The sequence below is a fragment of the Natrix helvetica genome (genome assembly GCF_964273705.1).
Source record: "Natrix helvetica genome assembly, chromosome: 6".
NCBI classification, from domain to species: Eukaryota; Metazoa; Chordata; class Lepidosauria; order Squamata; family Natricidae; genus Natrix; species Natrix helvetica.
The window spans coordinates 63,951,646-63,968,339 of record NC_138553.1 but is presented as its reverse complement, the minus strand read 5'-3'; the positions used below and the strand labels follow the sequence as shown (position 1 = coordinate 63,968,339).

Genomic DNA, 16,694 nt, shown 5'->3' with positions numbered 1-16,694 from the left:
TCCCATTATCTTCTTCAGGGTTTGAGTCGAAAACTTCTCAGAGGTGGTAGCTATTTATCGTAGCCTAAATATTCTTTCATTTTATTAGCTGTCCCAGTTTATTTGTTTAATTTAAGACAGGGGTATCCAAACTTGGGAACTTTAAGACTTGTGGACTTCAACTCCCAGAATTCCTCAGCCAGCATGGCTGGCTGGGGAATTCTGGGAGTTGAAGTCCACAAGTCTTAAAGTTCCCAAGTTTGGACACCCCTAATTTAAGACATTTAAATGGGTCCCCATCATATAACAAACTCTGGTTGGCTTCCAGTCAAAACCTAAACCATTAAAACCACATTAAACCAACAAATCCAAACAGATAAGAACAAAAGTGTGTTGCCAAGTCAAGCTTCTGAAAAGCAGCCATCGCATCTCATTTATATACATTCCATCTTTATTATTTTTATAAAGAACTCAAGGTGGTGGACATGTCCAAAATACCTTCCTATTTCCCCCACAACAGCCACCCTGTGAGATGAGTTGGGCTGAGAGGGTGTCACTGGCCCAAAGGCACCCAGCTGGCTTTCATGGCTAAGGCAGGACTTGAACTCACAATCTCCCACCTTCTAGCTTTACCTCACACTTTAGGGAAAAACCTAGGTCTGTGATGGCGAACCTATGGCACTTGTGCCACAGGTGGCATTGCAGCGCCCTCTCAGTGAGCACGCAAGTCATTACCCCCGTTCAGCTCCGCAGTGCATGCGCGCGCCTCCCACTGGCAAGATGGTCTCTGCTGCATATGCGTGGAGGCGGGGTGCATGTGGGAGGGCCGTGCACCTGTGTGTGGCACGTGAGGTGTGTGCATGCACAGGGGCTGTACACGTATGTACAGTGGCGGGGCACATGCACAGGGGCTGCACGCTCATTGCATTGTGGGGGTTGGTGTGCTTTGGGCATTTGGTCTGGAAAAGGGTAGCCAACACTGGCCTAGGTCTTTGGTGCTTTTCAGAAGGCTAGGATGGAAGAGACTTGCAGAAATCCAGGGGGCAGAGGGTTCCTGAGGGCAGGGGCTGGCTTCTTGGCTCCCTGCACCCATAAGGTGCAGCCTTTAAAGGAAGGGATTAGGAGTGTGCTCACTCTATCTTTACCCAACTTTCTTGGCTTTGCAGACCAGCTGGTGGGGGAGCATGTGGGCTCCATTTGCGCAAGTGTCAGGCATGTGTGTTCACCATTCACACAAATGGAGCCCACACGCACATGCTCGCCCAAGTGGGGATATAGGCACACTCACCTGCTGCTTCTGAGGCCCAAATAGTTCGTGGCTCAGTAGTGGGCCAAGGCCTGGGGACTGGGGACCCCTGCTCTATCTAACCTGGTAAACTGGGTAGATGTTATTTATTATGTATTCAGTTTTACTAATCACATTCATATCCCAAGCAAGTCTCCCAAGTGTTGTATCTATGGGAAAATTTCTCTCCCTGTATTATCTTTACAATAACTATGGGAAGTCAGGTGACATTCTGACCAAAGTCCATTTCATTACTGGGAGATGTTTGAATGTGGGCTGAGTTACACTGGCAATATTTTATGCATAATCAATCAAATAGAACTGGAAGGGACCTTGGAGGTCTTCTAGTCCAGCCCCCTGCTCAAGAGAACCTGTACCATTTCAGACAAGTGGCTCTCTGTACTGTCCAGACAGCAATTAAGTGGAATAATCTTTTGACTCTTCAATTTAGGAACATATATTTGTTTATGGATCTAAACACCAATTAAATGTTCAATTTTTGGCACCTTTCACTTCTTTTCCTTTAAGCAACTGTGGCCAGAGACACTAGAGACGTCCTAAGTCTTGGCACCGGGAACAGATTTCATGCCAGGATAGTTTCCTGCCATCTCAAGGCTGAGTGGAAAGGCCTTCACCCATCGAAGGGGCAAAGGCCTCTAACGGGAAATAGAGGGCAGTCAGGCAAACTAAACTATCAGGTCTGGTGATGAGTTGGCTGACGTTGCACTCCGTAGTTTGCAGAGATGGAGAAATCAGTAAATAATTTTTGAAACTGAAATGCAGATCCGAGCTGGTGCCTTTTCTTTCTTTCCCTCTTTATTCTTTTTCTTCCTTTCTCTCTTTATCCTTTCTTTTCTTCCTTTCTCTCTCTTTATTCTCTTCTCTCTCTCTTTATCCTTTCTTTTCTTAACCTCTTTATTATCTTTCTTTCCTTCCCGCTTTATTCTTTCTTCCTTTCTCTCTTTATCCTTTCTTTCCTTTCTCTTTATTCTCTCTTTATTCTTTCTTTCTTTTCTTTCCCTCTTTATTCTCTTTCTTTCTTTTCTTCCTGCTTTATTCACTTTCTTCCTTTCTCTCTATATCCTTTCTTTTTTCATTTCTCTTTATTCTCTTTTCTCTCTCTCTTTATTCTTTCTTCCTTTTCTTTCTCTCTATTCTCTTTCTTCCTTTGTCTTTCTTTCTTTCTTTCTTTCTTTCTTTCTTTCTTTCTTTCTTTCTTCTTCCTTCCTCCTTCCTTCCTTCCTTCCTTCCTTCTTTCTTTCTTTCTTTATTTCTTCTTTCTTTCTTCACGCGCAACAACCCAGAAAAGTTTAAGGCGGGTCCTTCTGGACTCGCAACTCTTCAGGATGAAGCGGCGCGACTCCTCGCAGGATGCCCAGGTCAGCCGCCCAACGAGGCGCGCCGGGCGAAGGGGAGCCGAGGGCTCTGCCGGGCGGCCTCGCCTGGCGGAAGGGGAAGGCTCGTACCCGTGAAGTGGCCGGGGATTGGCTGCCGGGGAGGGAGGCATCTTTCGCGTTCCCTCTCCCCGCCGCGCTTGGCAGGGTCTGGCGCCTGCTCGCCCGGGTGCAAGTGGAGCCTTCTTGGGGAACTGCGGCAGGTCTGGCGGGGCTCTCTACCGTCGAGGTAAGCGGTTCCCTGCAGGCTGGACGCCTTGTCACTCCGGGGGATGGGTTGGGCGAGTCGGGCCTAGGAGTCGCCCAGATTCCCGGCGCGCACATGCTGCTTTTGCAGAACCTGCTCTCCCTCTCGGTGCTGAGCCCCCTTGCAGTAGGCCTCGCGGGGAGCGCATGGGCCGTGGGAGCGGCGCGCCAGGTTAGCCAAGGGAGGCGGGAGCGAATCCTCCTCCGAGCTCTCTCCTCGCTCAACCTGCATCTCCTACGAACCGTCTTCTTGCTCCTGGCATTTAATGGGACCCTTGTGGGCCCCCTTGGCTCTTCTCTCGTTCCCATTTCTCCCGAGCCCGTGGCTTTGGGGAGAGGGTTTTCCCAAATTGTTTTGGGCACATTCCCAATCGGCATTCGGGGATTATGGTTCCAATATGTGTAGAGACCCTCTTGGGAGAAACATCCTGGGTCTGCATCAATAATATAATATAGCAAAATAAAATCTCCCCCCCCCCCAACTTGAAAATCCCTCAGAGGCAGGAGAAAGCAGTTGGCTCAAAAGTTTCTTTAGCCACTAGATCAGAGGTCCCCAAACTTGGCAACTTTTTAAGACTTGTGGACTTCAACTCCCAGAGTTCTCCAGCCAGCAGGGTCCACAAGTCTTAAAGTTGCCAAGTTTGGGGACCTCCCCACTAAATAGTAAAGTACAATACAACATTTAAGAGGTTGTGGGCTCCCATATCAGTCCCACTAAAGATATTCTTAGAATATGAATGTTCAATAGTCTTGGGGCAGTTGAAGATTTTGCTTTAGAGAATTGCTTTAGAGGTTAGAGATTTCCAAAGGCGACTTACACCTGCATATTTAACATATAGCGAAGCAGTCCTTTTGGTGTAAGCAGGGAATAAAAGAACCAGGAAAGTGATTTCTATTCCTGCTTCAGCACAAAGTTAGCTGGCTGACTTTGGGCCACTCCTTTTCCCTCAACTCTGCCAAAAAGAAGGCAATGGCAAACCGCTACTGAAATTGCTGCCAAAGAAATGGCATAGATAGAGAACAGCATTCATTATTTAGAAGAGCACAAAGTTTTGAGGTTATCACCCCATCCTATCTCCATCCAACCTAATACTATTGGCTTCTAGATTAGTTCTATTTTCTTGTTCTTGCTTAGATTAAAAGTTTGGCTGTTATTCAGTGCTACTTTTGCAACTTTTCTGGGATTGTTTCTGTATCAGATAATGATTTTCTATTTCCATACTGTAAAGATCAGGTCAGTCACCCAATTCAGAAATGTAGAGGAGACAGTGATTTTCCATTGCCATTTCTTAGCAACCAGTGTTCAGTAAATGCTCTCTGTGACCTCAGAGAAAATAAATAGGTGTGTTGGATGCCTAAGTTGTAATTCTCGTGTTTATTCACTTTGGTTTTTTATTCTTTTGGTTATAAAAATTCAGAGTATTTCTAGTATTGGTTCAATTCCAGTATAAGAAAAATAAGTAGATAACTTATTAAGATGAATTCTCATTGGTAGATGATCCTATACGAATTTTTCTAGAGCCTTTTAAAAGCCCAACTTAATTGGTGACCATCAACACTTCTTTTTACCTCAACGCACTCATTCGTTCATAAGTGCATTGATGTTATTTTACAGAATTTTAATGAGCTTGCCAGAATAATTCCATCCTGAATTTCCTATATTTAATTTTACTAGATATCTTGAGTTCTAACATCGGGAGAAAGATTTTTCATACCATGATGATTTATAAATCACGTTTCTTCTTCTATGGTTTTGCTGCCAGCTAAAAAGTCCCCCAAAATGTAGGCTTTCCTTGTAGAGGCCCACAGTTCCCCCACACCACACTTTGACAATCACTACTCCAGAATATCCAGTTGTGGTGATCACAATGATAAGCAGTGCTCCAAACTTGAATTCATAAAGTCACATAAGGAAAATCTGTTGATGTCTTTTTTATTCTTGGTTCCCTTCTGAATGATTTCATTTCAGCAGCCGTACACTGGATTGATATTTATTTTATTTTATTTATTTGTTAAATTTGCCACTTATCTGGCCATGCGGCTACTCTAGACAGTTATTTTTCTTAAGCTTCCCATTTGTAAGTCAAAAACAGGTCTTCTGATCTGCTTAGATCCTATTAATGTGTATTTGAAGTTTAGATTTTTTTTTAAAGTAAATGACACCCTTGCTTCCCTTTAGTGTGTTTGCTATTTGATAATTGGGATTGATCCTATTGGAGCTCTTTGTAATCTTTTGCTTTTAATATAATTAACAATTTACTAATATTAGTAAATTTGATCAACTCACTGCTCTCCTTATAGAATCCCAGCTTGCATTTTTCTCAAGCATGAGAACTGTCTACTTATTCACTTTCCCATATTTAAGTCAGTTAACAATTCAAAAGAACATGTGCCTTTTTATCCCGTGTTACTCCCTTTGGTAACTGTAATAGTCAAGGAAGGTGTTATATAACTGTATATTGATTTTAGAAGTGGCAACTAAACTGTGAAACAATGTTGCTGTTGGAAGAACAGTATGAATATCTTTGCTACAGTGTTTATAAAATTGGCTGTAAGCAATTTCCAATTTATTTGTGGAACTTTTTTTTTAAGGCTCAGATTTCTTGTTACTTATCTGCATGCATGCTAGCACATGTATAAATTCCAAAATTGCAGTGACCGTGTAAATCACTGAATTACAAGGGCACTCTAACTTTGGAGGCATATGTGGTGTTTGAAATTGTGGGTACTTGAAATTGTGAGTTCTGTGGTTGAAAACTTTGAAGGGTTGAGGACTCCCAACAGCAAGAAGTAAGAACAGATACCTATTGTTCTGTAGATTATTTCTTATCTTTTCCCCTGGAGTAGCAGAGAACAGACCTCTGCCATCTTCTGATTCACAGAGTTTCAGGTGTTTCAAAAATGTATCCCTGTGCTTGGGTAAAAATATCTCACAGCAACACTATATAATGATTAAGTACATCTAAAAAAGTTATCTCAACTCCACACTGGCATAAATCAGTGTGCAATTTGAGAGTTTCTCTGGTAAAGAGGAAGAAGGTGATATTCAAATTTGATTGATAAATAAAGAAATAAATTTCTCAAACCTCCCTTTCTTTTAGGCTTGTGGCTTACTAGTAGTACAAATTGCTAGGATAGTAACTGGAACTTGAGTATAACTGAACTACAGGTAGTTCTGATTATTGCTTTAAAGCCCAAGGTGACCTCAGATAGCCAGAGTAAACCTGAATATGAGAAATGCCACTTTATCGTCTCGTGAATCTACTTAGGGACATAGATATTGATCTTCTCCAGGCACTTTTGATGTCAAACACACTGCAAATGTCAGATGTGGCTTTTTGTGATGGAATTTGGAATATTTTCCCTGAGGAATTTCATTGGGTTCCAATTTATATATCTTTCCGGTAAACTCTTTGAACTTTGTTTCACCTAAGACTTTCCGGTCCCACCTTTGGCACAAAAACCAGCTGCATAACCTTGGGTCATTCACTCATTCTCAACCCTATGAAGTAGGCAATGGCAAATCATGTTTGAAAAATCTTGCCAAGAAAACGGCCAATACTACACCAGGTGGTCACCAAGATTTTTAAAAAAATGATTTGAAAGCACAGACATCCCAAAGAATTGGACTGTGATCCAGTGGTGGGATTCAATTTTTTTTTATTACCAGTTCTGTGGGTGTGGCTTTGTGGGCATGACTTGGTGGGCGTGGCAGGGAAAGGATACTGCAAAATCACCATTCCCTCCCCACCCTACTAACCTGCTTTCCAGCTCCATTCTCCTGTTCAGGGCAACAAAAGAAGATCAGCTGGGAGGCAAGTGGGGGGGGGGAAGCCTATTTTCCTGTTCTCTGAACTATTCAAAATTTCTGCCAGCGGTTCTCCAGAACCAGTCAGAACTGGCTGAATACCACCTCTGCTGTGTTCTTTTTGGAAGATAAATAAAATCTGGCTGTGCAGGCTGACTTGGTGCCCCAATAGGAGCACTCAAGGCTGGGAGGGGCTGATGGTTAGAGAAAATATCCCCCTCCCTGTGTTGCCTATCCTGTGGCTTTTTAGTCTATTTAATTTTTCTTAATGTTTAATTGTTTTTTATTATCTTTTTATTGTGCTGTAAGCTGCCCAGAGTCACTGTTACAGTAGGGGATGGGGGTGGCATATAAATTTAATGAATAAAATTTTAAAATAAATAGAATTGGAATTGTGGATTATTATAATTTCGATCAATGTGGTTGGTAGGATCTTTTATTGACAACCAGGAACCATGTGAATTCTAGGGGAAGGTTAGGATTGATTGGTTTGGATCTGTTTTTTGAATTCTTGAAGCACCTTTGGGGGATTTTTTTGGAATTTCACATGTATATTTACGGCACGTCTCCTTTTTTGATATGTTACCTGCAAAGTTCTGTTATGATCTTGTTTAGTAAAGAAAAGCCATTTGAACAAATTTAGCTGCCTAAATTTTACAGCAGATTTCTAAGGAATCAAGATTTCTTGCTCTGTTGTTCCATTAAAATGTTGCTTCAAAACATATTTATGCTGCATTTGTTTGTTACCACATCTTTGTTATGGCAAGGTTTTAAATCATGCTGCAAGCATTCAAACACACGGGGGATCAGTTTGAGAGGCACCTTTCTAGATGGCAGCAATATCATAAGTCTGTCCTGGCAATCAGGAGGGAGGATGTTAACGCCTGGGAAAGAAGAGCCCCTCTAGCACCACGCCATGTCAAGATGTTGACCAACTTGGGGTACAAGGTTCTGGTGCAACCGTCCAATCGCAGGGCCATCCATGAAAAGGTATGTTTCGGTCGTGGTGGTGTTGCCTGTTTTGTTTTGCTCTCTTGAACCGAAAGAATATATGAAATGCACAGGCAAATTAATAAGCTGTCTATATTACGACCCTCACTCTGTCAATGACCTAGGAGTACTCATCTCAAAAGATCTAAGCCCCAGAGCTCACTGTAACAGCATTGCCAAAAAGGCATTAAGAGTTGTTAGCCTAATTTGGCAAAGCTGCTTCTGCTGTGAAACTGTATTGCTAACTAGGGCATACAAAACCTTTGCCAGACCAATTCTTGAATACAGCTCGTCCGCCTGGAACCCACACTGTATATCGGACATTAACACGATTGAGCGGGTTCAGAGGTATTTCACCAGAAGGATACCTGAGATGCCAGTAAACTCAAACGGGACTTAGATCAAAAGCGACACTCAGAAGAAGGAATGTAATGAAAGAATGATAAGAAGAATTAGAGATAGGCGAGAGCAGCAGAGGTGAAGAAGGATGAATTTACATTGAAGAATCTTTTGTTCAGAAACTTCTGGCCTTCTTTTAATGTGAAAGTAATTATATTGCAGCTTCTGCTCTGGGCTGATGAATATGATCTAACTAAAAATCAAAAGGTTTCCTCCCCCTACAAGACTGTAGAACCACTCCATGGGGAGGCTTCTGCTGTAGCTACGTGATCCTGGAAACAGATGCGATTGCTTTAATGAGTGGCACGCTCTGTACTGGTGGTCCTTGACTTACAGACACTTGTTTAGTAGCCGTTCAGCGTTTCAGTGACACTGGAAAAAAAATGACACCAGTGCCTCCGCTTAATGACTGCATGGTTCACTTAACCACAGTGAGTTGCTTAACAACCATGTCAGAAAAGGTCATAAAATTGGGCACAACATACTTACCAACTGCCTTTTTTAGCATCCAATTGTGGTTGTAAGTCGAGGACTGCCTATAATTCAGCCTTGCCCGTGTTCTAAAATAGCTATTCAAAATCAAATCTGAAGAACTGCACATTTATCTTGACCAATATAGATATAAATTATACTCATTATTCAGAACTAGCATCTAGAAAACGTATCTGTGTTTTCTGCTTTTGTTCATCTTGGCTGTGTCAGTAACCTTTTAATGATCCATCGGCAGGACTATATTAAAGCGGGAGGCATCATACAAGAAGATATTTCCCAGGCATGCCTTATTGTGGGTGTGAAGAGGCCCCCAGAAGATAAGCTAATTCCCAACAAGAACTATGCTTTCTTCTCTCATACTATCAAAGCTCAAGGGGCAAATATGTCCTTGCTGGATGAGATCCTAAGCAAGGTAATACTGCACTTACTGAGAATTATTGTTATGATAATACCATCATGAAATGCAATAGAAGCAGTGTGATAATACTTGTCAAGCATGCAATTTCCATACTTTCCATACTATGACAATTTTCTATAATGTATGTTAGGAGTTTTAAAGGCAAAAAGGAGGAGAAAAATGCACACATTCCCAATCTACTGTTACACCTTTTTAGACTATATTAATCTAAGCAGGCAACATTCCCTTCAGCGTGGCTTACATTTTAGTAGACATGAATCAAATGCTTGATTTAATTTCTTACTACAATTAAAAGATTTTTTTTATCTTTAATTGGTTTTCCCTTCTGTACCCATCTATATCTTTCATGAACTTTTCTCCATTCACACAGTAAATTGTTAATTATTAAGTTAGGCAAAGGATTGGAGAAACGGAAATTGTATTTTAGGTTATTTAGAGAAATTCAAGTGGAGCAAGGAAAGGATAAGTAAAAAAATGCAAATTAAAAAATCAAGATTGAATTAAAACAAAATAGTCACTAATACTAAGAAATATCCTCTTGGGACAGAGCTGATTTTCAATTTATATTAATCATTTTTTAAAAGCATACATAATATTTTGAACTTGCGAGTAAAATAAAGGCACATTTCTCTTCTACGATTTCTGAAAGGGATACGGTGGCTCAGTGGCTAAGACGCTGAGCTTGTCGATCAGAAAGCTCGGCAGTTCAGCGGTTCAAATCCCTAGAGCCGTGTAACTGAGTGAGCTCCCGTTACTTGTCCCAGCGTCTGCCAACCTAGCAGTTCAAAAGCATGTAAAAATGCAAGTAGAAAAATAGGGACCACTTTGGTGGGAAGGTAACAGTGTTCCGTGGGCCTTCGGCATTTAGTAGTGCCAGCCACATGACCACAGAGATGCCTTCGGACAGCACTGGCTCTTCAGAGATGAGCACCACCCTCTAGAGTCAGGAACGACTAGCACATATGTGCTAGGGGAATTTTACCTTTACTTTACCTTACTATTCTGAAAAGAAATATATTAAGACTAGCTTAATCTTTGATAATTGCATCAATCCAGTGAATATGTGCGTAGATTTTGTAAGGCACCCAAACCTGATATAAAAACTGAAACCATATTTAACTCTGTTAAAAGTACCTGTATCTGGATCATTGCGATCCAGATGTGAGAAGCAACTTGCAGCCTGGCTTCTATGACTTGACACATGCTCTCTGCTTTATGTTTTTAGAATATTCGATTGATAGATTATGAGAAAATGGTGGACCACAGAGGAGTGCGAGTTGTAGCATTTGGAAAATGGGCTGGAGTTGCAGGTATCCTGATTGAATATTAATATTGTACACTTATTTTTCAAGAAGAATATTTGGAGTAACTATGAAGTGATAGTGTAGATAAAGTGATGATTCTGTTTTGTTCAGTTTTAGGGCATTCATTTAGAACAGGGGTGTCAAACTCAAGGCCCGGGTTGGGTGCTTAGATCTGGCCTGTGGGGCCGCCCTGGAAACAGCAAAGGACTGGCCCGTGGTGCCTCTTGTCAGTGAAAACAGAGCTTGGGAGAGTGGCCCTCCTGAGCTGTTTTCCCTGGCAGAGGGTTGCATGAGGCTGAAAGGGAGCTTGGGAGCCCGTTTTTGCTGGCAGAGCTCTTGGACCACCACAGGCGCCCCTGACACGTGACATTGAGCTGGCCACACCCATGCTGGCCACGCCCACCCTGACCACATGCACCCCACTCCCCCCAGGTCAAATACAACCGTAATGCAGCCCCCAATGAAATCGAGTTTGACATCTCTGATTTAGAATGTCTTAAGTTTCTGCAACATATTGCCCTCTTGGACCGCAAGATTCTACCTTATCACAAGCAGCTCAGTTTCATTTGGGAGGTTGTAGTCTGCCTGGTAGCTACTCATCCCGCCTCCTCCCATTAAAACAAAAACTGGAATGCAGTGCCTCACTCAGGGGTGGATGGTCTGCATTAATCAGTAGGATAAGCAATAGATGATCTTATCCAGTATTTATTTGAATAGGAGATTGCATTTATATATAGGATCTTGTCTGGCTCAGTTTTAGATAAGAATAGGTAGGAACTTTCTCCAACAGGAATCCTTCAAACACTGCAGGCTAGAGTTCCCTCATTCCTAGTAATTTATTTGATAAAGGTCTGAAGGGATTTGTACTTCTAAACTTCAGAACTGACTCGTTTTGGAAAGGATGATGATATATTTTTGATATACAAGCTATTTCAGTTCCGTTCTGTCTTTCAATGTTTTTTTGTTTTCTTTTGGCATCATGATTGCATCATTTGATTAATAACTGTATAAATTGCAATTCTAATCCAGGTATGATCAATATTTTACATGGAATGGGATTACGTTTTCTTGCTTTGGGACATCACACCCCATTCATGGTAAGACTGTGCACCAAGCCAAAAGTTGGATTACAGGCTTTTTTAACCTTTCTAAAAGTTTTATTGACAACAGTGTTCTGTCTTTGGTTTCAGCATATTGGTATGGCCCATAATTATAGAAACAGTAGCCAGGCTGTTCAAGCAGTTCGGGATGCTGGCTATGAAATTTCTTTAGGATTGATGCCAAAATCTATTGGGCCCCTCACATTTGTGTTTACAGGGACTGGCAATGTCTCTAAGGTAAGACACATTTGAAACATGCCACATTAATAGATTTTCTCACTGAAACCATAAGCTATTATCTATATCAGGGTAATAAATATTTTTATAAGCACATGATGCCTATCTACTTTATAAATACTCAGTGCAGAAGTGTGATTGCCCCAGGTGGCAGGTAGAACAAGCCATTGCCCTTACATCAAAGTGGGAAACTCATGGTCTTCATTTCCAATGAAGCTTTGCTCCTACTTTTTTATCTTGGCCCCAGGATCACTGAATCTCTCTTATTGTTGTAAGTTGTCTTGATAGTCAAATATGCTACGGGTTTTCACTGTGTTCTCTATGGAACCACAGTTCATGAGAACTGGATGGAGTAAGTGCAAAGTCTCTCTCTCCCCTCTCTCCCTCCCTCTCCCTCCTTCCCTCCCACCCCCTCCTTCCTTCCCTCCCACCCCCTCCTTCCTTTCCTCTCCCCTCCCCTCCCTCCTCCCCATCTCTCTCTCTCTCTCTCTCTCTCTCTCTCTCTCTCACACACACAAACAATAGACTTTTAAAAAACAAACACACTCTGGCCCTCAAAAGTATAAACATTCTAGCAATAGTCAGAAAGGTAAATTAGGAATCCAACAGGAAATTTAATTTATAAAATTGATATTAGTCAGTAAGAGTTTTTTAATGCTTTGTGGAGATAAGGGCAAAATAATTGCATTATTTTGTTTAGTTATTCAATTTATATGCCACCCATCTCATTATAAAGCTTCCACAAGACTCAATACACGTTTTTTTTCCTTAGCTACCTCTTTTTTTTTCAAAAGTAAATGAAAATGGACTACAAAAGTTTAGTAGTATTAAAGCTGACTATATCCCACAATGGGATCGTGTATACTCATTTGTGGAATCTCCACGATTTTAGAGGCTTTCTCAGATTTCTAGGCTGAAAGCAGATATGGAGTCAGAATTTGAAATAGCATGAGGAAACATGTGTTCCGGGGTCCCTCTCTGTAGTATCTATCTTACATTCAGCAGTAGGGTCTACAGGAAGCAAGAAATGAGAGCAACAATTGAGAAGGAGGGAACTGGTGATCTAAAGTCAGGTAGGACTTGAATCAGAGGTGGGTTGCTCCCAGTTTAACCCAGATTGGGCAAACTGGTAGTAGCACCGGTGGGAGGCTCCGCTCACCCGCCCGGACGCTTCTGCGCATGTGGAGAAGCATCGAGCTCATGTGCAAGCAGGCACACATGCACGAGCAAACCGGAAGCAAAAAATTTGGAAACCCACCACTGACTTGAATGGCATTTTTCCTTGGCCAATTTGAGCATCATACCATTATTGACTCAGCATACTGGCTCTATAAAGTATAGTGTACAAAGGTCTTTAGTATAAATATTATTTCTCACTGATTTGCATTATTTCTAAAATCTTATATTTTTCTCTCCAGGGTGCCCAGGAAATGTTTAATGCTCTGCCTTGTGAGTTTGTGGAACCCCATGAATTGAAGGAGGTCTCTAGAACTGGAGGTACTACTAAATCAATCATGTGTGCATTGGAAATTTGCAGTATCTAGTATCTCTGTCTGATTTACTGCCTACTTCATCACAGACCTTAAAAAAGTATATGGAACAGTACTAAGTCGACACCATCATCTTGTAAGGAAAACTGATGGAGCATATGATCCAGTAGAATATGACAAGCATCCAGAACTCTATACATCACGGTTTAACAATGATGTAAGTAAGACTTCTAATTTTTCCAGACTAGGAGCTCCTTGTTCTTTGAAATTCACCATGGATTGTGAGCACCTGCCCTCTAGTTATAAAACCCTTGTCTGAAATTCATGCTAGTGCTAGCCATTCTTGGCAAGGTATCCTACCTGAACAAAGGTGTTTTTTTTTGCTTTTTTATTTTGGGTTCTTCAACTGTTGATTACTTAGACCTGCTTCTGGAAAGCCCATAATTTGCATGTAATCTTCAATGATCACAAGTGTCAGCTTCAGAAGGAACTATTTATTTGTTTATTTTATTTTTTATTTATTTAGTTTGTCAAACATGTACAAGATAACAGGTATAAGTATAAACATGGACATGAACATAGAAAATGTGTACGAATAAATGGGGGACAGTAGGATAGGAATGGTAGGCACGTTGGTGCGCATATGCATGCCCCCTACAGACCTGTTAGGAAAGGGGTGAGGTTCATACTAGACAGTTTAAGGTTAAAGTTATGGGGGGCGGGGTGGGTTTGAGGATGTTTTCTGCAATTGAGTTTGGAGCGGTTTACCTTTAGTTTGTATCTATTGTTTGCCTGTGTATTATTGTGGTTGAAGCTGAAGCATTCATTGACAGGTAAAACATTGTAGCAGACAATTTTGTGTACTACGCTTAGATCATACCTTAGTTGGTGTAGTTCTAGGTTGTCTAAGCCCAAAATTTCAGGCCTGGTGGCATAAGGGATTCTATTGTGAGCAAAGGAGTGCAGGACTCTTCTTGTGAAATACCTCTGGACTCGCTCAATTGTATTAATGTCCGATATACAGTGTGGGTTGCTGGCAGATGAGTTGTAATTGAGAATTGGTCTGGCAAAAGTTTCGTATGCCCTAGTTTGCAGTACAATGCTACCGGAGAAAAAGCTTCACAAGAAGAAGCTTGGTGACTAGGTTGCTGTCACCAAAATTCTCTGCCAAATACCACCAAAGGAAGTACACTTAAGGCTCCTGTTCAGTGGGATAGGGAAAGGATAATTTTCCCGGAGGCGAGAATCAGAGTGGTACAATCTCTCCTCAAGCATTCAGCATTGTAACAGGAGATCCATCTTGATCACTTGTTATCAGGTAGCCTGTTCTGCACCCAAATCTTTTGATGCAAGGGGTTCAGTTGATGGAAAAAGCCATTCAAGCTAATTAATTTGTCTCATGCAATTGACATCACATGGAATAAGTAAAATACAGTTTCATTTACAGATTGCACCCTATGCTACCTGCGTGATAAATGGAATCTACTGGGAGCAGAAAACGCCACGCTTGCTAAACAGACAGGATGCACAAAAGCTTTTGACTCCTCTCCAGCCTTCTCCTGCGGCTACAGAGGGCTGTCCTGAATTGCCACACAAGTAAGATGTTTTAACTAGGACATGATTTGGAAACAACCCGCTAAGTATCACAGTGGAATGGATGGAGGTGGAACCAGGCTTAGAGCCCGTGGAGCTTGGCTGGCACTGGAGGGAAAAAAAGCTGAGAAAGCATTGGAAAAGCAATGCTCTTTAATCCACCCCCTTCCTTCCCTAAGCCACTTTAACATTACTCCAGATGCTGCTCAGATGTTCTGGAACATGATGAGAGGTGGTGCTGTAGGTTGCAGGACAGATGATGATTGGAGAACTGGTCCTAATATATCCAAAATAGCCAGAGGCCAAATTATCTTCTTCAGCTGCTATCTTCATCATTCCCATTATTAAGAGCCGTGGAGGTGCAGTGGTTAGTATGCAGTACTGCAGCCTATTTTTGCTGACTGCCGGCTGCTTGCAATTTGCCAGTTAGAATCTCACCAGGCTCAAGGTTGACTCAGCCTTCCATCCTTCCGAGGTGGGTAAAATGAGGACCCAGATTGTTGAGGGCAATTGGCTGACACTGTAAACCGCTTAGATAGGGTTGTGAAGCACTGTAAAATGGTATATAAGTCTAAGTGCTATTGCTGCCAGTCATGCTGACTAGACTGACAGAGTAATAGGTGACAATTAATTGATCTAGTTGCAAGTTAAATATCTCTTTCCTGTCCAATAATAACAAATAGTAATAAAATAGCTTTCCCCAATTTATAAGACAAACATTTAAAGGCTTGCTGGCAGCAAATATAAATCAAATATCGTTTAAAACCTGTTAGGGCAAGCAATAATAATAATAATAATAATAATTTTATTTGATTAGCCGCAACCCTCTCCCGAAGGACTCGGGGCGGCGTACAATCAAAACAAATAAAATACAGATAGAGACAACATACATACATAAGAAACAAAGACATATACATGTGCATGGAGGAGGTAGACTAATAAGTGAAGACAATTAAAAAACACAATTTAAAATCCCATTAAATAAAATTACCAAATTAAAAAACCCGTCAGGAGCGATATGCAGTTATGGTTGAGCCAGGCCAGCTATTTGGAATAGGTGGGTCTTGAGCTTTATGCGGAAGGAGCGGAGGTCAGTGATGGTCCTAATATCCGGAGGGAGGTCATTCCACAGGGCTGGGCCCGCCACAGAGAAGGCTCTGCTCCTAGGCGCCGCCCCTCGGCACTGTCTGGTGGACGGCACCTGGAGAAGTCCCTCTCTGTGCGAGCGGATGGGTCGCAGGGATGTATGGGGCAGAATACGATCCCGCAGGTAACTAGACAGTTTAAAAACTGCGGATCCGTTTAGATGAAATTTTTTTTGCCTATCAATAGATAACATTGAGGGGTTCCTTGCCAATCTGAAGATGTTAAAATCTTTACAAATAGCATGTCTTCAAATGATGTCAAGATTTATAGACCAATCATTTGCGTTTGAATAGAATATATCAACTATAGAAAGAGACACATTTAATCCCAATTGTTAGGGCTTTATGGGAAGGATCCTGGAATTACTTTTCTAATGAATAATTCTGTGCTGAAGACATAGTTGACTAAATTGGTATATTTCTGGTCTGTTCTAACCAATGCAGTAACTTTTCTGTTATTGCTAATAGTAATATTTTTTCTCTCCTGAGTTCAGGTTATGCATATGCATTCAGCTGCCCTTCTCTATTTTGTGTAGGAAACCTGGTGACCTCACGTAGTTTGGAGTTATTCGGTCTCTTGCCACTAACCATGGTGGTTGGTAGTGATAAAAATGAATCCAAAATATTTAGATAACAACAATTATCTATCTCTGTCTTATATGATCTACTGTGTATGGTTACTGCATTATGATTTCATTAATTTTAGGCGTGTCACATTCTGCAGTCTTGATTTTAAACATACCTTTAAAAATACCCAAAATGAATAGGAAAAAAAATATTCATACTACTATACTTGCATCTAAACTTTACCTAA

General features: G+C 41.4%; 1 protein-coding gene across 2 annotated transcripts in view; it reads left to right on the top strand.

Annotated features, from left to right (window-relative positions):
* Positions 1-2,785: 2,785 nt before the first annotated feature.
* The window catches only part of AASS (aminoadipate-semialdehyde synthase), a 37,147-nt gene continuing 23,238 nt past the window's right edge, over positions 2,786-16,694 (top strand). For both annotated transcript variants that reach the window (XM_081957350.1, XM_081957349.1), the window contains exons 1-9: positions 2,786-2,887; positions 7,480-7,702; positions 8,829-9,005; positions 10,237-10,321; positions 11,345-11,412; positions 11,506-11,652; positions 13,071-13,149; positions 13,232-13,359; positions 14,590-14,738. In XM_081957350.1, coding sequence (XP_081813476.1) covers positions 7,490-7,702; positions 8,829-9,005; positions 10,237-10,321; positions 11,345-11,412; positions 11,506-11,652; positions 13,071-13,149; positions 13,232-13,359; positions 14,590-14,738 — 1,046 coding nt within the window. In that variant the 5' untranslated portion in view covers positions 2,786-2,887; positions 7,480-7,489. The remainder of the gene's footprint in view (positions 2,888-7,479; positions 7,703-8,828; positions 9,006-10,236; positions 10,322-11,344; positions 11,413-11,505; positions 11,653-13,070; positions 13,150-13,231; positions 13,360-14,589; positions 14,739-16,694) is intronic.